The sequence below is a fragment of the Lolium rigidum genome, chromosome 1, assembly GCF_022539505.1.
Source record: "Lolium rigidum isolate FL_2022 chromosome 1, APGP_CSIRO_Lrig_0.1, whole genome shotgun sequence".
In the NCBI taxonomy this organism is placed as follows: domain Eukaryota; kingdom Viridiplantae; phylum Streptophyta; class Magnoliopsida; order Poales; family Poaceae; genus Lolium; species Lolium rigidum.
In genome coordinates, this window is record NC_061508.1 from 88,002,827 (window position 1) to 88,023,837 (window position 21,011).

The 21,011-nt window shown below is 44.4% G+C and overlaps 4 protein-coding genes across 6 annotated transcripts; 2 read left to right on the plus strand and 2 right to left on the minus strand.

Annotated features, from left to right (window-relative positions):
* Positions 1–364: 364 nt before the first annotated feature.
* LOC124648707 (protein N-lysine methyltransferase METTL21A-like) lies at positions 365–1,446 on the minus strand. The gene is made up of 2 exons (XM_047188426.1): positions 795–1,446; positions 365–712 (listed from the first exon to the last, which is right to left on the minus strand). Exons 1-2 carry the CDS (start codon positions 1,444–1,446, stop codon positions 546–548), a joined length of 819 nt encoding a protein of 272 aa, XP_047044382.1. The 3' UTR covers positions 365–545.
* A 1,800-nt stretch (positions 1,447–3,246) lies between these two features.
* Positions 3,247–7,907, plus strand: LOC124648718 (kinesin-like protein KIN-10B). Its single transcript, XM_047188435.1, has 20 exons — positions 3,247–3,450; positions 3,766–3,955; positions 4,041–4,240; positions 4,584–4,843; positions 4,919–5,017; positions 5,108–5,197; positions 5,280–5,313; positions 5,435–5,476; positions 5,559–5,606; positions 5,688–5,765; positions 5,842–5,883; positions 5,962–6,012; positions 6,103–6,183; positions 6,265–6,340; positions 6,419–6,699; positions 6,788–6,834; positions 6,912–6,933; positions 7,003–7,071; positions 7,174–7,215; positions 7,591–7,907. Exons 1-20 carry the CDS (start codon positions 3,277–3,279, stop codon positions 7,624–7,626), a joined length of 1,962 nt encoding a protein of 653 aa, XP_047044391.1. The 5' UTR covers positions 3,247–3,276; the 3' UTR covers positions 7,627–7,907.
* Positions 7,908–11,320: 3,413 nt separating this feature from the next.
* LOC124690978 (chloride channel protein CLC-f-like) lies at positions 11,321–16,652 on the plus strand. 3 transcript variants are annotated; one of them, XM_047224308.1, is made up of 9 exons: positions 11,321–11,659; positions 12,864–13,266; positions 13,539–13,733; positions 14,664–15,118; positions 15,201–15,305; positions 15,401–15,628; positions 15,723–15,941; positions 16,042–16,274; positions 16,351–16,652. In XM_047224308.1, the coding sequence occupies exons 1-9, from the start codon at positions 11,336–11,338 to the stop codon at positions 16,409–16,411; spliced, it is 2,223 nt and encodes a 740-aa protein (XP_047080264.1). In that variant the 5' UTR covers positions 11,321–11,335; the 3' UTR covers positions 16,412–16,652. The 3 variants fall into 3 exon arrangements, with proteins under 3 accessions (XP_047080264.1, XP_047080385.1, XP_047080321.1); XM_047224429.1 differs by lacking the exons at positions 11,321–11,659; positions 12,864–13,266 and having other exon boundaries at positions 13,597–13,710; XM_047224365.1 differs by lacking the exons at positions 11,321–11,659; positions 12,864–13,266 and having other exon boundaries at positions 13,657–13,770.
* A 452-nt stretch (positions 16,653–17,104) lies between these two features.
* Positions 17,105–19,592, minus strand: LOC124648729 (probable WRKY transcription factor 2). The gene is made up of 5 exons (XM_047188445.1): positions 19,199–19,592; positions 18,735–18,905; positions 18,033–18,580; positions 17,750–17,932; positions 17,105–17,627 (listed from the first exon to the last, which is right to left on the minus strand). Exons 1-5 carry the CDS (start codon positions 19,574–19,576, stop codon positions 17,105–17,107), a joined length of 1,803 nt encoding a protein of 600 aa, XP_047044401.1. The 5' UTR covers positions 19,577–19,592.
* Positions 19,593–21,011: the final 1,419 nt, after the last annotated feature.

Sequence of the window (21,011 nt, forward strand, 5' to 3'; positions counted from 1 at the left end):
CATCGGCAAGCTTCTCCTTGACGGCTCAGTGTGTTAAAGCCGGTGAGCTCCGGCATCCTTTTAACCTCCATCGGAGGCCTTCTTCTTGGTCAGCGGCCGCGCCCACGTCGGCACTGAAGCAAGTGGTTTTGTCCCCGCGGCGGTGCTCGGTGGCGGTGCAGCTAACCTCTAGCTCGGCAAAGGATATAGGGAGGGACCCGATTGCTTTTCAGATCTTTCAAAGAGGTCTTCTCCACATAAACTAGGGACCTATGTACCTTTTTCTTGATTTTATGAGGTCTTCTGTAATATTGTACACCTCCACTGTTTGTGTTTTAATATAATCTTCCAAGTCCTTGGGGGACCTCCTTGTTCAAAAAGGTAGCTACCAAGAACAACAATTTTGCTGGGTTACTGCATTACATTCACCACCACAAACGTTGCCCCGTCCATCTCTTCCAGCACTGCCAGAAACCATAGTGGTTTCACAAATCACAATATCGTTGTTAATCTGTTCCAAGAAGCAGATTAGCGGTAGTACTACTGTATTTCGTTCTGAAATGGAGTCAGATACAGTTAAGATCGGATGACTCGGGTGACAGTGGTTTCTTCTTGACGAGGATGAAGATGGCGACGCGGTTGGTGCGGAAGTCGGGGTGCCACTGCTCCTGCTCGATGCACCCGATCACGAACTCCTCCATGGCCGCCTCCAGGAAGCACTCCAGCACCACGTCTGTTGGAAGCATGGACCTCCAGGTTACTTACTTGCTGGGAGAAGCCAAATCAGAACATACATGGACGGAGGGATTGCTCACCATTGCGGAGCTCTCCGGCGAGCAGGACGGTGGTGTTGTGGCCGGCGAGCAGGCTGAGGGTGGCGAGCAGGTCGTCGACCGCCTCCTCGCTGTACACCACGTCGGAGCCGAGCAGCAGCTCCGGGTGCATCAGGTCGGGGTCGGGGTCGTCGTCCTCGCCCCACACCAGCTCGGCCACCCGGGCGTCCCCGTCGCCGGGGCCGAGGTTCTCCTCCAGGTTCTTCCGGAGCAGCCTGAGGCGGTCGGGGAGGTCGGTGGCGACCACGCGCGCGCCCAGCAGCGCCGCCACCACGCCCACGAGCCCGCACCCGGCGCCGAGCTCCACGGCGCGCGCCCCTCGCGCCGCCAGGAGGCCGCGGTCCGCGGCGTGCTCCAGGAACTTGGCCAGCACCACGCCGCTGTCCCAGACCACGGCGCCCGTCACCCCGGAGGCGCCCTTGAAGTTGGACGGGGACTGGTGCAGCGTCAGGCGGCGCCCGCAGGCGTCGATGGCGAGCGCGCCCGCGCCGTGCCGGACGAATGCGTTGGGGCGGTGGGACGCCGGGTTGCCGAGGGACCAGAGCAGCATCGTCTCCCCCGCAGCGGTTTCCACCGGTCGGGCCGGCCCGCCGTACGCGCCCATCACCACCGCCGACTCCGGCTCCTCGTCCATCGTCGTTCGGCGGCGGCGGCCGAAGGAGGAACACGAGTCTGATGATTGCCGTGGTATCTCTAGTGGGCCGGGCCGGGCCGGGCCGGATTTGAACGGTCGGCGGCCCACCGACAATCTGAACACGCTCCATCTTCCCCGAGACGATACCCTCAGCTCCGGTGTTTCCTATTCACCGCTCAATGCGGCCACTATCTTTTTTTTTTTGAGAGAACAGCAAAAGGTTTTATTGCAAAATGTTCATGGGGATACAAACATGATCCGGAGATCAATTAACCAAACATGGCAACCTAAATCAAGAGTTGTGACTAATCTAGCTATTCTATGTGTCTCACCATTCGCTTCCCGCCGTTCATGACTAGACGGTCTCTTGAAACTGTGCTCTCCTCCACTATGTGGGGCGCCGCACAGGGCGGGATTCCTCGGGCCGGCCCATTAGGGGCGAGGACGATTCAACGTTTCTTTACATCTCTCTCCCAATTTTCTTTGGTTTAGGCTGGTTCTCCCAAATTTTGAGGCGGTTTAAATTTTATTTTTGTTCAAATTTTGAATTTATTCAGATTTAAAATTTGTTCAGATTTCGAATTTGTTCAGATTTCAATTTTTTCAAATTTCGAAATTGTTCAGATTTCAATTTTGTTCAAATTCCGAATTTGTTTGGTTCAAAAAAATGTTCTGATTTTGATTTTTTCCTAATTTCCTAATTTTGAATTTATGTTAAAATTTTGTTCGGATTCTGAAATTGATAAATTTTCAAATTTGTTCATACCTTAAACATGTTCAAATTTCGAATTTGTTCGTTTTTAAAACTGTTTAGATTTCGATTTTGTTTGGGTTTTTTTAAAACTGAATTTCTTTGGTTTTAAAACTGTTCACAGATTTCGAATTTGTTCGGAAGAAACCGGAATAAAAAAAAAGGTAAGAACTGTTCGGATTTTCGTGTATTGGGCCGGCCCACGTCGTTTCCGGTTCAGGCGGCGGCAGTTGGACGAGCCGCTTAAAGCGGCGCATAGGAGCTCCCCTCCGCTCCCCAGCTATAACAATTTCGAATCTTTCTCTCCTCGCAACGGCACTTCTCTACAGAATTCATTCTCCATCGATTCCACCATCCCGTTCGAATCCGAGCTCTCTCGCGCTATCTCTTCGAAGGCGTACGCGTGGTGGATCGTGAGGAAATTTGATGGAGGCGGCGGCGGGAGCCGTCGGAGGCGGCGTCAGGGTGGTAGCCAAGATCTGCCCCCCTGCTGCTGCTGATCCTGCTGCTCCCACATCAACGACAGCGGCGGCGGCTGCGAATTCGTTCCAGGTCGCTGCTACGCGTGGCGGCGGCCACCCTCGCGCCTCCGACGCCGCCGCGCTCCTCTCCTTCACCGCCGCCGCAACTACTTCCTCTTCCTCTTCTTCTTCGCAAGGGTAATCTATCGAATTCTTTATTCCGTTATCCCGCCTCAGACAAAATTAGCCATCCCAGATAAACGCTTCAAGTTCAAGAATTGATCTTGACTCCGTTGCAGGAGAGGCCCCAACGCGCGCAAGGAGGAGCACAGGCTCGACTGGTGCTACCTCCAAGACGAGACCAACCATCACGTATTCCTCAACGAGATCAGCCCCATCATCCATCGTCTGCTCGATGGTGCCACCGGCAGCAGCTGCCGCAATGCCTGCGTCCTCGCGTGCGGCGCCGCCACCGCCAAGGATCGCCTGTTCGCTGTAAGTAACACCCCCATCATTCTTGCGTTTCATTTAGTAATATCTCGGGCACACGAATGGACAGGCATCTCACTCTGCTAACGCACATTTCAGGGGTCACAGGATCAGCCGGGCTTGGTCACCATGGCGATGGAGCAAATCCTCCAATTCTCCAAAACCATTGGCGGCGCTGTCCTCGTCTCGTCTTACCACGTGCTGCAGGATACCCACGTCTTTGATCTGTTGGAGCCCAAGGACCAAGAGGTTACTGTGCTGGAAGACTCCCAGGGAAAGACTCATCTCAAGGGGCTCTCCAAGGTAGTACATTACTCTTACTGCTCTGTTCTAACAAAATCAGCTTCTCTTTTTTATAATAACAGAGAATAGAAAATTAGACATAGAATAGCTTTATCGATGCCTGATACTCCGGTCAACAATTGTTTTAGCACATCCCGAGCATCAACATATATAGACATAGAAAGTAACCTCCTTTTATTTCACACGCAATACCAAAATAGACTTAGAAAAGCTTTATTGATACCTGAGTCACACTACATTCCCATGCAATTGACCTGTCGCATTACAACCCAGTGGTGATTAAATTATATTAAGGTATTTTGTTTTTCTTTGCAGGTTCCTGTGAAATCGATAGAGGATTTCGCACAGTTGAGCTGTTTCAGCAGCAATCAGAATAAACAACCCACTAAAGCTCCTACCCTGTTACACACTAGGGGACACCAGGGGCTGATTATGCACATCTCTAGCTTTGATCGGGAAGGCAAAGAATGTGATGTAGCTAAGATGAACTTTCTCAACTTGACAGGTTTGTTCTTCTCATGCGTGCACCTCAGGCATTGGCTCGCTCACATATTCTTTGATAATGCCTTATGTTTTGGTTCTTGCATTAGGCTATGTAGATCCCAAGCAGAAGGGTAATGGTGGAGTGGCTGCTCTATCGAACAGTAACAAGACAATGTATGCCTTGATGAATGTAGTGAAAGCGCTGAATAGCAACCAGAGCTTTGTACCCTATAGGCAGAGCAAAATTACTCGTATTTTGCAAGATTCTTTATGCAAGACAAGTGGGGCTGTGCTGATCGCCTGTTTGGTAAGTTACTTAGCATCTCGTATGACTTTATTTTGCTATGAGATGCACCAAAAATAAATAAATGGTGTTTTAATATTGCAAAGACCATGTGTCAACTTAGTCCTGAATGCAAGTTGTAGATATTTGTAAGAACTCCTTTTATTGAGAAGACAGATGATTATGATCAATTCTTAGTTGCTAGCTGTAAACAGAAGATGTTGTACAACATATGTTCAGCTACCATTACGTGTGGCTATTTTCTATGTTCTCCTTTATGTTATGCCATCCTACCTGTTGGAATTAATACATGGCAACTGTAACTACCCAATTTTAATCTGCTTTTATCTCTTCATGGTCGATGCAGGATGAAATTTCCTGCCAAGATGCAGTTTCTACTCTTAGCTTGGCTGCTCGCTCGAGTCAAGTGGCCAATCAACAAAACAGCAGATCCATGAGTGTTACATGTTCCAAAAAGAAAAATGTTAACTTATCTGCAAATCCCAAAAACTCATCAAGGCCATTCCTTACTTCTATACTCCAACCAAACCCTGTACTAAAGCATGACCGGCCGCAATGGAATAACAGCGCGGCAAAAACATGTCGAACACCCATTGCCAATAAGAGGTTGCATTCTAATCTGGGTAATAACAGATTTGAGGTAGGCACTTGTGTTAATAACGTTTTTTTATTCCTTACAAGGTCTCAGCCAATCATGCATTCAGCAAAAAAATCTGAAAGTGTGCTCCCTACTCAAATCAAAATGAAGCATAAGGATGCTAAACCCACAATGAGTGGAAGGTACCACTTCTTAAACCCGCAAAAGGCTGGTAATTTATTTGAGATTGGCTCTTGACTAAAATTGTGTGATTTTTATTTATGTCATGAAAGGTCTCAACCAATTGTGCGTTCAACGAAAAATCCGCTCTCTACTTCTATTAAAATGAAGCAAAAAGATGAAAATTCTAAACTGAGTGGAAGGTACGACACTATTCATTAACTCCAGAAAAATTCTTATGCACCCTCTATTATTACGCAAATAACTTGTGTTTTTGTTGTACAGTACCTTGTTATGTCCGAGCACCAATTCATCAAAGGTAAATACCTAAGCATATTAGTTGATTGTTTGTTGCAATGTTCCACGCAGGTAATATGCATGTGTTAAAGTTGCTATTATCATTTTTCTAACCAATAAATTCCGCTCTATGAACTTTCTAGGAAGATACGATGGTCGTTGCACCAGTTGCAGTAAAATTTGAGGTTGGTATGCAGATGCACTTGTGTGTGATTGGTTATTTGTAACTTACTTTATTTATACTGTTTCCACTGCATCATTCTGCAGGACCAATCATCACGAGGCATTGAAATTCATGCTCCATCAACAGATGAGGTACTTTGGTTCTTTTTGGTAGTCACTAGATATATGATGACCTTATGAAAATAATGCTGATATGTTTGGCACAATATGCAGGGATTTGATAAAAGTGATGTTTTAGATATTGTATCATCTGAAATACAAAAGGTGGTCTCAAGTAGTATGGAGGAAGAGGTAAATGGCTGGAGAGTCATTATTCATAAGGTCAGCATATTTCTAACTAATCAATTCCACTCTATGAACTTTGTAGGAAGATGCGATAGTCGTTGCACCAGTTGCAGTAAAAGTCGAGGTTAGTATATGGATGCACTTGTCTGTGATTAGTTGTTAGTTACTTTATTTATACTGTTTCCACTGTATCATTCTGCAGGAGGTACAATCATCAAGAGGCATTGAAATCCAGGCTCCATCAACAGACGAGGTATTTTGGTTTCTTTTCGGTAGTGTAGCGTCACTAGATATATGTTGACCTTGTGAATAATGATTGTGATATGTTCGATGCAATATGCAGAGATTTGATAAAGCAAGCAATACTTTAGATGATGTATCATTTAAAACACAAAAGGTGGTCTCAAGTAGTATGGAGGAAGAGGTACATGGCCCGGAGAGCTTTTTTTTTAATAGTTATGTATTATGTATCATAAACAAATATCTTCCTTGTCTTTTTATTCAGGACTATTCGTTATCAGGTTTGCATGCAGCAAGTTCATGTACAGACTTGGGTGAGAGCTGTTATTCTAATGTACCTGGTAAAACACAATTCTTTGTAATTTTTTTTGGCAAGTTTCTAGATGTCCTGTTAGTTGACAATAGAACATGACCTCCAGATGTCCTTGTCGAGAAGACTCTGGTCAATGTTAATAAACAATCTCCAAAGCTTAGTGACCGCCTGAGAGAGATATCAAACTCATTGAAGGTTCTTAGCGCCCGTCCATTGAGCATAACAACACAAAAAGTAGGCATGGAAACGCCACAAAAAGTAGGCATGGAATATGTCCAACCGATCAACAGAGATGTACCTGAACCAAAAACTCCTGTGAGGCACTTGAAATATGAGCAAGGAGAAGTTGCAAGTAACTCATTTAAGGCTCGCAGCACCGGGATCAAGGTTACTTGTTTATCACTTGCTTTGCACATCCTTAGCATACATACATGTTCATTGAGTTTTCTTGATGAACTCTATTTTTTTCACACAGAAATCCCTAGTTCAAGAGTGCTTGACTTTTCTGAACAGTGCTACTAAGTGAGTACAATCCAGACTTATCAACTATTTGAGTCTGTTGCTGCTTATCTAATTCATGTTTGTATATACATTTGCAGGGAGGAATTAAAAAGCTTAAAGGTGTGCTCAGGATCTTTATAATTGCACATCAGATTAATTTTCTCTTACTAACTGTCTGTGAATGTCTAGGGCATTGGAGAAAAAAGAGCAAATTACATAATTGAGTTTCGTGAGAACTCACCGGAGCTATTTAAAGAGGTAGGCGTTATACCTTGATAGAAAGTTTTGACAAGAATTAATTAGTAACTATTATCAATAATATGACCAACTTAAGCCGCTCCTGTAATTTTGCTTTCACAGATAGATGATCTCACAGATATCCTTGGAATGAATAAAAAAGAGGTATTGGAAAATCACGATTTACATTATTTTTTTCTGTAATGATATATGATCTATGTTGCCCCAGTTTTACTACTCCCTCCGATGCATAATAAGTGTCGTGGTTTTATTTCAAATTTAACTAAAAAATGAACTAAAGCAACGACACTTATTATAGATCGGATTAGTACTTCGACAAATGAGTACTTTGTGAGATTTTTCATCACATCGTCATTGTCTCATTGAAGAAGTTACATGTATATCTGTCATATAATGTATGTATTTTATTTGGTATTTTTAGCTAGACACAATGGTACAACAATTTCAGATGTATTTAGCTGACAACTTCATAGAAAAAAGTGATTTTACTGATTGGTAATATGTCATTGTTTTCACCAGATAAAAAGGATGATGTCAGGGATCATTGACTCCTAGATCGATGATAACATGTAGTGGAGTGGAGGGCTACTTTCTTCTAAATACGAAGTCAAGGGAATGACAGGTATATGAGCAGCGGCTGTTCTTGAGACTGCCACTGCCAGTCATACAGCTACAGAGCTTCTTTTTTCCTCTCCGTCTGAAGTGCAGATCTGTATATTTTGCTTTGGTTTCTTGTGTTGAGCGTGAGAGAATAAAGCTACTGAAGTGTGTTGTTGCAATATATATTTTCCTGTATAATCCGATCATTGTATCGTGCTTGCTTGGTCTCTGTATTCTGATTTGACGGTCCAAATCTCGCCATTTGAATTTGGTCGTTTCCGCCTTGATTTCCTATAAAATCCCTGAATGCGGTATATAAAGATTAGAGGAAAAACTCTAAACACCTGATCTCGTGGACAAAGCAAAATAACCGCCGCGTAGTGGAATGCTAGATTGCTTTCTTTTTTACCCTTGGCGATTGAAGATGTAAATCAATCGTCTGTCACGCTGGATTATTATCCAGAGCCGTCTGAACGGGGTAATGAGGGCTGGACGTTGAGACGTCCATGGAACATACACAAACTGTGAACATGAAAGTAGACGCAAGATGTAGAGGCTTTTTTTAACATGCAATCCACTTTATTTAACTAGAGAGTTCAAAATTACATCAAAGCATATAGGAGATTCTATACTAAGAGCTTCCTTCGAGCACACTTGTGCTGCAAAATTTTAAATAGAGAAGTTTGAAAGCCTGGAAAGTTTGACTAATAGCCTTGAGCTCATTCAGAATGTGGACACCAATCTGTTGAAATATTGGGCCCACTTTTAGTGGCCCAAATTAGATTTCAGTTTTTCCTATAAATCTCAAAGCCCACATAGTGGCAGCCTTGTGAGTTTGAGCTCAAGTTGGTGGCAGCTCACTAGGGAGTGGCAAGAGGTGGGAAGTTTAGTCCCACATGGAAAGTTGGGAGGAAGTTAGACCACCTTATAAGGTGGGTTGTTCCACCACTAGTAAGTGAGTGAGAATAGGAGTGCTACACTCGACTCGTCACGACGCGCGCCGCGCTCGTGGTGAGTGGATTGAGCCTCGAGCCGAGATTTTCCTTACTTTTTGCAGCTCAGGAAAACGAACAGAGTCCTAGACGGACGCGTCGCAGTTAGTCGGTTCGGGTCGCTCCCGGATCGTGGGCTATCTGTAACCGACTCGAAACGTTCGTGCGACGTGGGCGTGGCCCACGTTGCCTAGGGTTTCCCGAGCCTATATAATCTCTTGCCCGGCTACCGCAGAATATATCTAATACACGAGTGCGCCGCCATCGTAGCCTACTCCATCCCGCGAGCCGACGTGCATCGGCGAACGGGAGAGCAGGTCTCCGGAACCGCTCGTCCTTGCGATCCTGTACGGGAGAGGGCGAATTAGGTTTTTGGGAAGCGCTCCGCGCGATCGCTCAAGCTCTTCATCACGGGTCGCCTTCCGTCCAAGTCGGGCGGTGCTGCCTACCGTCGTCTTCAACGCCATCTACTTCGACCCGTCGTCCCCGTCGTCAACAACGTTGTCATCAACAACGTTACTGCCGTGACATCATCTACTACACCTCCACAGCCACCACCACCAGATCGGTACGTGCGACATATCTCGATCTGTTTAGTGATGGGTGCTTTACTGTTTGTGCTGCTGCTACTCATGTTGATTAATGCATCTAGTATGTTCGAGTTTCACATGTTAGTAGTTGTTATCATCATGTTTTATATTCTGGAATTAATCATGAAAATTGTGCCTAATTATCCAACACAATCCACTCTGTTTGCAAGATAGCCTGGGATAGTCAACGTCTCGAAGCAGCCACTTGGGAGCTTTGCGAGGCCATGCATGAACCAAGTTGCAACACAGACCATCATTTTGGGCTTGGAATGCATGCAATGCTTGTGAGACTTGAAGCCAACACCGCTCACCGTCTGCCCCATGATGCCATCATATGCGCGGGTGAACTTGTTACATTATTGTACTATAGTGCCTGGACGCCCGGTCGGTGTTGCAATGAGTTTATACTTCAATCACTTTTGTTGTATGGATGATAGTTTTTGTACTCATGGAAACGAGCATGAATACTTTTCCAATTTGCCGCCCACTTTTGCCCCACTCCACATATTGGGTCTTGTCCAGTGGTGAGCCACACATCACATATGGGCTCGTCCTCTTGGCGTGGTGTGTTGCTTTCGAGTTCATTACTCAAGCTCGTCTTCAAAGCCCTCTCTGTCACCGTGCTCACCACCTTACACACCAGTTTGCTCACCATCATGCTCATGACATTGCCTAAATCCTTGCATACCATGCACAACACCTTCCATAGCTTGCCGATGACTTTTGTTTATCTTTATTGATCATTTTTTGCATGAGCTCATCGTTGTAGTATGCCGAGTTCGGTGACGTTATACCGGCAATCCACAGTGCACCGAAAAGGTTCCGTCCATCAAGTGTGCCACGCGCAATGGGAACCCGCACCATCCCCGACGAGTCACCTGGCGGCATCGGTGGCAGCTTCCTTCTCCCCTTCGCCCTTGGGTAGCGATTTTGGCGCTTCACCCTAGGGCTCCGACTCCTTTTTCGGCAACACCGAGAGGGCGAGCATGTACGCAAGGCATTGATAGCTCGGGGAGAGGAGAAAGATTCCATGGTGGTCGGCGACACACATGATTGGGGAAGGGTTTGGCGCATGGTTGAGGAAGAAATTTTCCTCGACAAATTATAATGTTTTTTTTTTAAACGGAAGGCTCGAAATGAGTCCGGCTTTGAATTAATGAAGCCATCAACCGGCTAGGAGAGTATTATAACCAACCGCTCGGGTTACCAACTACATATGAACACACATAGCAACACCACAAATTATAATGTGTTTGGATAAAGGTTTTGTTTGGGAATAAAATTGTTGCTGGATAAAGGTTTTCTTTGTGCTTAGCAAGATATTAGAAGTATTGAAATTAAAGTTTAAGTTGTTGAATTTGAAGACTGAAATGCCGAAGAACAAGGATTTAGTCCGTCGCGGCAGTGTCGGTGTAAAATATAATTTGTTGTACGTGGACGTTTTTCGTGATCATGTAAAATTTTGGTAGTGTGATGTACCACTTTTTGGTGACGTGAATACATCATCTGCAAGAGGAGGCCAATCATGGAGTAGATGCGATCGGCTGCCTAATTCTGAACGTTTAACATTTGACAGAAAACTTCATCGGCAACACACTCGTGGCGTGGTCACCCCAAGTTGCGCAAACCGGCCGGCTCCGCCACTACGCTTCTCCACTTCAAGTGTTGACGTGCCAAACTCCTGAGCCATGACTAGGAAAAGCCTACTAACAGCGTGCCACTGGAACGTTTATATTTACGAAGTCATTTCAAAATTGTATACAGTTTGGTTAACAAGGCAAATCGCGTTCTTCAATTTTTTCTACTCCTATGTTACTGTACTTCATTTTTGCAAATATAGACGTGCACGAGGGGTAACCTGAAAAACGAACACGCGCACTTCCCTTTCCTTCCTCCTAACCCAACCTCCGCTCACCCCACACACCCGTCTCCCCGCCTCGCCATCGCCAACCAACCGCCGACGAGATCACCGCCGCAAACCCCCCCCAGATCCGCCTCCACCCGACGGCCCCAAGCTTCGCACCCGCACTCTCCATGCGATCGCGCTAAGCTCGATCGCGCTCCTGCCCCAGCTCGCGCGCCATGGCCGACAGCGACCTGGAGCCGCTGCGCTCCGGCGCCGCGGCGCTGCCGTCCTCCTCCGACCCCGGATCGCCCTACACCCCTCGAGGGAACCGCGTGCGCGAGCTGCTGCGGAATCTGGACCGCCGTCTCTCGAGCCGGGGCCGCCACGGCCACGCGGACGGCGGCGCCGCGTCCCCTACGGCCGGGGAGACGGGCACGCCCAGGAGGGAGGAGGAGAGCGACGAGCTCGGGGACGGCGCGCCGCCCGAGTGGGCGCTGCTGCTCGTCGGGTGCCTCCTCGGCCTCGCTACCGGCATCTGCGTCGCCGCGTTCAACCGCGGGGTAAGTGAGAGATCTGCGTCGAGAAAGAAACGTTTTTTTTTTTTAGTTCTATATTCTGTTACCCAAGATCGTATTCTACCGAGATCTCTAGGTTTGCCAAGTATGAAATTTACTCTGATCTTCTTAATGTGACTGTCTCCGGCAATCTGTTGCGACGATATAGGTTGTTGGTGGTGGGTTTCCAGTGAACACTTCGGGTTTTGACTGTGAATATGCATTGGCATGCATTGTATGTTTGAAGCGACACATACATTTGGTGGAAACTTAATAGTTGATAGTTTGATCTCCATGTGAATTCCGTGTGATGTCCAGACCATTATGTTGGACATGTTAGCGTATTCTTCTTCATGTGAAATATGATGATACGTACTATGGGTTTAGCTGATATGATCACAGTCTCTGCTTAGTGCATGACCTGCGATGCTATGGGGCGAGCAGGGGCAAAAGGAGCCATGTCCAATAGTTTAGTCTGAATGATAGTTTGCCGGTTTGGTATGATTTTGTGCTTTTGGTGCCTTCTTACTGCTCATTTTGGAGAACTCTTTGTGTTTGTCTGTACGCTCTTTTTATGATGTGGCTTGATGAAAAGGCTACCTGAGTTGTTCTGGATTGATCAGGTTGTCGAGGCCTATTTGAGTTTTACTAAACCGCGTAGAAACCAGAAAACTGTCTCCTTCTGATGAATTTGGGTGTTCTGCCAGTGCATCTCATAATGTCTGTAGTTAAATTAATCGTCAAAGTGACTAGCCTTTCGTGTTCTTTTCAACTGCTATGTGATCGCAGAGCTTATGCTCTGTTTTAGTCTGATATTTTTCAAAAGCATTTGCATTGGATAGCTTTTGAGTAGGGGTGTGGTATATTGGGCGAATTCTGGTGTTATTTCAGGTCCCCAATAGACTGATAGGCCATCTCCATTTTAAGATACACTGATACACTCAGTGTGACTATAGTCACTTGCTTGCTTTCTCACTGTTTCTGTCGAGCCAGGTGGAGGTATTAATAATTAGTTTTCACTGCAGGGTGGGCTCCAAACCCCCTGTCTAGGTGTATATTTTTGTGTTTGTATCTGTTTCAAATCTATCAAGCCTTAAAACTAAAGGAAATGCATTGCTTTGGAAGAACAGTCATTAAGTAGGAACTATTCAATCAGATTAGCTGTTTATTTTTTTGAATTGAACCAAAGGAAAATGTCTGCCCTTTTCAGGTGCATGTCATACATGAATGGGCATGGGCTGGAACTCCCACCGAGGGCGCTGCTTGGCTTCGCCTTCAGAGGCTTGCTGACACTTGGCATAGGATATTATTAATACCAGTGACTGGTGGAGTTGTTGTTGGTATGATGCATGGATTGCTGGAGATATTTGAACAGATAAAGCAATCATTATCATCTCAAAGGGAAGGTATTGATTTCATGGGTGCAATCTTTCCAACAATCAAGGCCATCCAAGCTGCAATTACTTTAGGGACAGGATGTTCATTGGGACCTGAAGGGCCAAGTGTTGATATTGGTAAATCTTGTGCAATTGGCTGTGCTGAAATGATGGAGAACAACAGGGAACGAAGGATTGCTCTCATTGCAGCAGGATCAGCTGCTGGAATTGCTTCAGGTATAACTAAGTAACTATATCTGTTCAAATTCTTCTCATGCATCTGATGGAATTGAAGTGCACGAGAAAGCCTGCTAAGATGCTGGTTGAAGTTAAAAAAGAAACTAAGATGCTATAATTTTGAAGCAAGTGGAACCACAAATCATATTTGGGAACATTGTAAATCTTTGCTGTTGTGAAGAACTGAATCATTACTTTGCTGTTAACCATCCTCACACCGCTGATTCTCTTGTCCTATATTTCCCCTGATGCTTGTGTTACTATGTGTTTAGGTTTCAATGCTGCAGTTGCTGGATGTTTTTTTGCTATTGAAACAGTATTGAGGCCCCTTCGAGCAGAGAACTCACCACCGTTTACCACTGCTATGATTATCTTGGCATCGGTTATATCATCAACCGTGTCCAATGTTTTGCTAGGGGAGAAGGCAGCTTTTATTGTCCCGACGTATGAAATAAAATCTGCTGCTGGTATTTTATCTTATTCCGAATTTGGTATTACAGAAAGGTAGCTTTTGCTTTGTCAGTAGATATGCATATGCTCTTATACTTATTATAGTAGGAACGCAGAGTGATCTGGTTTTCGTCTAGCACCCACTTTCTATTTTGTATTATTTCTTTGGAGATAATATCAGTTTATTTGGTCTGTGCACCGTGCATATATGCAATGGTTTTGCTAGTTTAAGTAACTTTGATAGGGGTTATTATCTATGGTCAATCCTCTTTTCCAATTTGTATGTCACTAGCCCCTTTTGTTTGCAAATATGACATTTTATGTTTCGAACATCGACAGAGTACCTTTGCAACTTGGAAACATGTAAAATTGGAAAATACTAACATGTGGGACTCGGGCGCACCTACTAGTAACATGTTCTTTGGTCTGACCAATCTCCCAGTTTATGATATTCTCCAGCATTTTATTTTCTCCAGTATCCCATCTATTATTCTGTTCACCCCTTTTGAAATGGAGGAACGTAAATAAAGCTATCCTGGATTAGGTATTAACTGAGATTTCATACCTTTTGAAAAGGCCCAAAACTGGGCATGGTTTATGTTCTGAATTATAAGGAGCATGTATTTACGTTGTACTTGTTTGTGTAGAGTGTAAAAAAAGCAGTAGTTGCAGCACTTTTTTGTTCTCAGTCTTCCATCTGTACAATTATCATGAAATGTGACACTTCCGTGTTTTAGTTGCTGATTTCTCTAATCCCTGCCATTAGCAGTGCCATTCTTTGTAAAAATCACACTCACTTTTAGCGCTTCCTGTTGCTGTGATATTTCTTGTCTTGCCATTAGACATTATATAACTTGTAACTCTGATGTTTTTTCTAAGTTTTACCTGTTGTGATGTTTAGATTTCAGTCAGCTAAGTATGAAACTGACGAAAGTTATATTCTGCAGAGCTACCACTCTACCTTATTCTAGGCATGCTTTGTGGTGTAGTTAGTGTGGTATTCAGGCAATTGGTCGTTTGGTTTACAAAGACTTTTGACTTGATAAGGAAAAAATTCGGTCTCCCTGCTGTGGTATGTCCAGCTTTAGGTGGTCTTGGAGCTGGTCTAATAGCTCTAAGATACCCTGGAATACTATACTGGGGTTTCACCAACGTTGATGAGATTTTACATACGGGAAAAAGTGCTTCAGCCCCTGGGATTTGGTTGTTAGCTCAGTTGGCTGCTGCAAAAGTTGTTGCGACTGCACTTTGCAAGGGTTCTGGTCTTGTTGGTGGCCTTTATGCCCCAAGCTTGATGATTGGTGCTGCTGTTGGTGCTGTTTTTGGAGGCTCAGCGGCACAATTGATAAACTCTATTATTCCGGGTAACACTGCGGTTGCACACCCTCAAGCTTACGCGCTGGTAAGTTTCATTTTTTTTAATTAGGCTAGTAGGTTAAAGTTTGATAGCACCAAAAATATGCTGACTTTTTTATTCTATTCAGGTTGGAATGGCTGCTACACTAGCCTCCGTTTGTTCGGTTCCATTGACATCTGTACTGCTACTCTTTGAACTGACAAAAGATTACAGAATTCTACTTCCTCTAATGGTAATGTTTCACCTGAGGCACTTGTTATTTTGCTGTAAAAGCATGCAACTTAATATCCGATGTAGCTTAAGTTCACATTTGTTTTCCATTAACAGGGAGCTGTCGGATTAGCAATATGGGTCCCATCTGTTTTAAGTCACTCCAGCAACAAAGAGATATTTGAGGCTACATCTCCTCGGCATGGTTATTCTTCACTATTACCTCCTGCTGATAGGAACGAGACAGATGGAAGACGACAAGATGTAGATGATGTCGAACTCGCAATTCTTGAAGATGATTACTATGGTAGTAACAGTGAAGAAATGCTTCTCGATGAGCTGAAGGTTTAATAACTCAATTTCATTTTTTTGCTTTATGTGAATAAATTTGCAGAACTTTGCTGGGCATTTTGTAGTTTTCTAATAACAACTCTTCCAGGTATCACGAGCAATGACGAAGCATTTTATTAAGGTTACACCTACAGTCACCATCAAGGAGGCAGCATTGCTTATGCATGATAAGCAGCAAGGTTGTGTTCTCGTTTTAGACAATGAAGATTTTCTTGAAGGAATTGTTACAGTTGGTGACATTCGTCGTAAAGGATTTGAATCAAGTGAAGATGCTAACAGTACTGGAGGAAATTCACCTGTTTTGGATGTATGTAAATTCAGAAATTTATAGTCTACAACTGAACTTACCATATGATTACCATTTTCTAAGTCAGCATTACACATATTAACTCGGAGAACCTTTTCAGGTAAATTCTTCTCTTATTACATCATGTCTCACACGAGGGTTTCAGTACCACGGCAATGAAAGAGGGCTGGTGACCTGCTTTCCGGATACAGATCTGAGCACAGCTAAGGTGCTCATGGAAGTCAAAGGTATCAAGCAACTTCCAGTGGTCAAACGGGGGGCTGGTCGTAGGAATGATGGCAGGCGTAAGGTCCTTGGTCTTCTTCATTACGAGTCAATAGGACGGTGCTTGAGGTAACAGTTTTAGGAGTTGTAACTGGCTCAGAGCTCACTGTAAATGCTATTGGTCTGAACTGTTATGCTTGTGCAGGGAGGAGCTTGAGCGGTGGAAGGCACTATATCAGAGAGAATTTCCAGCAGCCAGCAGCTAATTGGCACTGAGCAGGGGGCACTGGACATGCAGAGCTCAAGTTTTGGCTGTACTTAGTGACGAAAATACCAAATACATTAAGTGGCATTTCAGCAGAACTAGTGACTTAGCGTTGTTAACTTGAACACCTCACTTAAACGAGTCCCCTCGTCAAATGTAAAGTCTTCCTTGGGTTTGCCAGGATACACATTTTGTATCAATTACAGATATTATAAGACATGATGATTCTGGGTTCATGATCATTTACCCAGAACAGGTATGGTTGACCATTTGCATGAAGTCTGGTTATGGTTGAAACTGTCAATGCTTTTTGTCATGTCTTTTGTTGTGGTAGTGTTTCTTGGGAACATTGCATTTGTGGCAGTAGAGTTGGTAGCGTACTGCAAAACTGTACGTTGGTTAAAACTGCAACAACATTGACAGAAGAATCTACAGTTTTCTAGGATCCTGGATGGAATAAGTTGATGGACATAGGATCCTGACTGTTTGAACATCAAATCTATGCTCTAATTAAGCTATTTACCTGATCTTTTCTACGGAGTACCTAAAACCAACTGAGTTCTATGTATTCCTTAAAAAAATAATTGTTTCCCTGAAACAAAAAAAAGATAGCCACATGGAAGAGCATGAGAATAAAACCAAATTTGTTTCACATACATGGGGCCTTTTCTTTCATGTCTCATCTTCCTGCTGTTTACAGTTGATCCTGAGACAACCTGCCCATCAACTGTTGGTAAGCTACCGGGCCATTTGCATTTGTTGCTGGCAAGACAGGCCGTGCTGCCGGATTCACGTTCGCCTCCCCTGTCTGCAGCACAGGCCTTGTGTAGCCCTGCATTGCCGGTGGATGACCAGCCATCTGCACCGGCACCAAAATCCCCAGAGCCGGTACCGGAACCGCCATGCCATTTGGAAGTAATCTGAAGGAGAAGCCAGCTGCTTGAGCCAACTGACCAGGTGACCCAAAAGCAGCAGCAGCAGCGCCGCCGAACGGGGCGAGGCTGACTGGTGCCGGTTCTGGCCTCCGGTGAATGCCATTATTAGGCTGCAGCATGGCTGGTGGCACAACACCAGGCCCGGAGATTGAGTGCCTGGCTGCTGGAACTTCATGGGTGTGCTTGCCCTCGTATGTCGTGATCACAGACTTCGGATCGTTCGACGATCTTTCAACGTGCTTACGCACCGTACAGCCTGGGTGGGTACATTTGTAGTAGCTCCTGCACACATTTGGATGGGTGTTTCTTCTTCATGTTTAAGTACTATCCTACTAGAAGGTAAACATCTACATTGTTGCCTACTGAAGGAATGAAATATAAATCGCAAGGACACTAGAACTGACCTTGGATTTGGATTTCCTTTGACAACTTTCTGCCCATACTTACGCCAACGGTACCCATCGTCAAGGATATCGACATCACTTGCGGTCTGCACAATGACGCGAGCCTCTCGAACAGCTGTCCACGTCAGAGCTGCTATGTCTATAGTATTGATAGCAGTGGCTGGAGTGGCAGAATCCATCTTTCTGAGATAAAATTCAAAAGAACAGATGATGATCGAACAGGAACATTTGGTTTATCAGACTGCAGCAGGCTTGTCTTAAATACTCGGTGGATTGGTCTAACCTTCTTTTGGATTTGGTCACATCTTCATCCCCATCTTTTGGATTTTGGGTTTGGTCGACATCCTCACTTGAGGGTGTTGGCGAGATATGGATAGTTTCTTGGGCCTCTGTAATGGATGTGTCTACAGGTTCTTCTGTGTTAAGAGAAACAGATAGCTTTGTCCCAAGAACTTCACCATGCGAATCCTGGAAGTGCTCATCTGGGACATTCTCTGGGCCACCTGGCCGGCTGTCGGGAGGCGGTAAAGGGTGATTGTGAGAACCTTTGTAGACTATCTCCGTTATATCACCATCTTGACAGCGCTCCACCTTTTTCTTGACAGGGCAATTTTGGTGAGTGCATTTGTAGTAGCTCGTTGGATGGTCACTGTTCTTCACTTGCCTCTTTCCATATTTCCTCCAATTATATCCATCCTCAACATGGGTAATTATTGGCGCTGAAGAATAGTCTTCGTTTCTGTTTGCCTCTCCAACTTCTAATTCCTTCTCAGGAATACGGTGATCCCTGTCGCTTGCTGATGGATCATTTTGATTAATAACACTGGAACCCTATACAGTGCGAATTTCGTCAGCTCAATGCATAACTGAACAAGAACTTGATTTGCATGACAGACTTGCAAGAACAGGAAAATCAGATGTGCCGAATATAGTGGCAGCAAACAGGGGATAAGTCATAAGACAGTTAGCTTAGAAGATCAATTACCTTGTCCAGAATTGAAGAACAAGGTGGTTTAGACCTCACAATGTGCTTAAAGGAGAAAGTATGATCGTCACGTGATAGGTCTTGAGCTTTCTTATGGACTGACGGTGTTGTTGGTCTAGCATTAGTACGCATCAGAAATGGCAATTTGCCAGTGGTAGGAGAAGGTTGTGCCTGTAAAAATCATGACCACTTACAGAAGTTTCAGACAGTAAACACTACAAGAAGATAAAGAATTATATCCAAAAACAACAATACTAGACAATTTGGCTGCTAAGTAAGGAACTGAAAATTGCAAAATGTAATTCAAAGCCTATCCTACCCAGAAGAAATGTGATCATGTAATGACAAACGTATTTTCTGTAGGTGATCATTACACATAAATTGATATTGACTGAGGCAGGATAGTAACATACAATGGCGTTGGGTAGAAACACCGGCGACTCAAGAAGTTCCCTTGGGCTCACGCCGGCTGGAATCATGATAGGAGAGCGAATTGATGCGGAATAACCGACACGGGAAGTGTCGATCTTGAGGTCACAGAAACCATTCTTTTCTGCAAGATTGTCATTATTTGGGCTTGATTCCTGAATAGAACCAAGCAGGTTTGGTTCAAAATGTAGAGGGGCCCTTTCAACTTGAGAAGATTCTCCCTGGCTCAAATCAACAAAAGCATTGCTTCTCTCGATTCCATCCTGGGGTTTGTCGCTGCCACCGTCACCGAAAACATCGGAGAAAGCGTCAGAGCTGAGATCATCGTTGAAGAGGCTCAACATTAGTGTCCTTGGGCTGGGTGTGGGAAGCATCCAATCCTCCATTACTGCTCCACGTCTGTTGCTGGTCATTGCGCTAACAACTGTAGAGTCTTAGGCTGAACAGGGAAAGAAAAATGCACCGTTTCATTTGAGGCAATGCATATTTATGGTAATAAAATCAAGAATAGAAGGAGCAGTTCACGTAGCAACTGCATCATCACAAATTCAAAATCTATGATAAGAAAGATCCCAGGTATTTAAGTACTACATACATATTCGGCTCGGTTAAAACACATCACTTGAGCTTATGAAATGAGCAAGCCAGAACATTGAACTACTGTGCTTGGTTCGACTAGAACCCTAAATTGTGAAACTGATCATATTGAATTCCAAGTTCCAAAGACCGTTTAAAATGAACCCTAGACTGGCTTTGAATTGTGGTTCTGTATTTGAGACATTCAAAAAGGTAAATAAAATACGGTTGTAGGTAACACTAACCCACAAAAGAAATGTTCAGAAAGTACGGCTAGTTATGTCAAGTTAAATAAATTCAGAGAAATTTAGTTCTCAGTTTAGTTTTTTTCTTGAGAATACACACTGGAAGGTGAAGGGATACCGAAGGGCATACACAAGTACACAACGCTGAAGAATGGATGTTCAGGCTGCAAACGGGAGGTGGCAACTCCTCTACAAAGCTAGAACTACTCACCTACCTGCAAGTCTGCAACCAGAGTGGCAATGACTCTGGGAAGGCAAAAGTATCAGTACGAAAAAACTAGCTAAGAGTCACATATCATGCTCCTCCTTAATCTTCACCTTGATTGTCTCTGCCGCCTCATTTGAGTTCTTTCTTATGGAACACAAAAGATCATACTGGTCGATGATTTGGATCAAAGTTTTATAAAAGAAGTTAAAAGCAAATCATGAATACCATTGGATTCTACAGACCGGGAACCTGCAAATATTCAACCATAAATACGGAAAGCTTTTTCTGTTATAAAAGATCAATTTGCCTCTTGCAGACGACACAAATTTTCGTATTCATCTCTTGGTACAAAATTCAAGTTGGACCAAAAGCACAGTAGTTCAGGGTTCAAAATGGACTTATTTGTTTTACCACAAAGCCCGCAATAGCTCGATCACACTGAGCAATCATAGAGAACGAATTAATAATTCCAAATGAGCACGCACCTTAAGTGGCTTGATCCCTTCTCCTCTTCTAACAGCAAAACCAAGAATATGAACAGAGCCAAGAAAAAATCTGGCAGAGAATAGCGGGAATGGACAGGATCCTTGTGCGGCAGAACAAAGAGGAATCTGTTTGTTATAACTCCTTAAATCAGCAGACTTACTGCTATGTGGGTTCCTCTATCTGCGTGTTCTTGACTGTTTTTTTTTTCCTTCTCCCAGAGCGGAGAGATAGGGGGCGGCGGAGAGAAGGGTGTAGAAGTTGGCTGGGGGAGGATAGGGGGGCGGTGATGGGCTCGAAATTTCGTGCGCCGAGCCGCGGAGTTGCTGGCCGTGT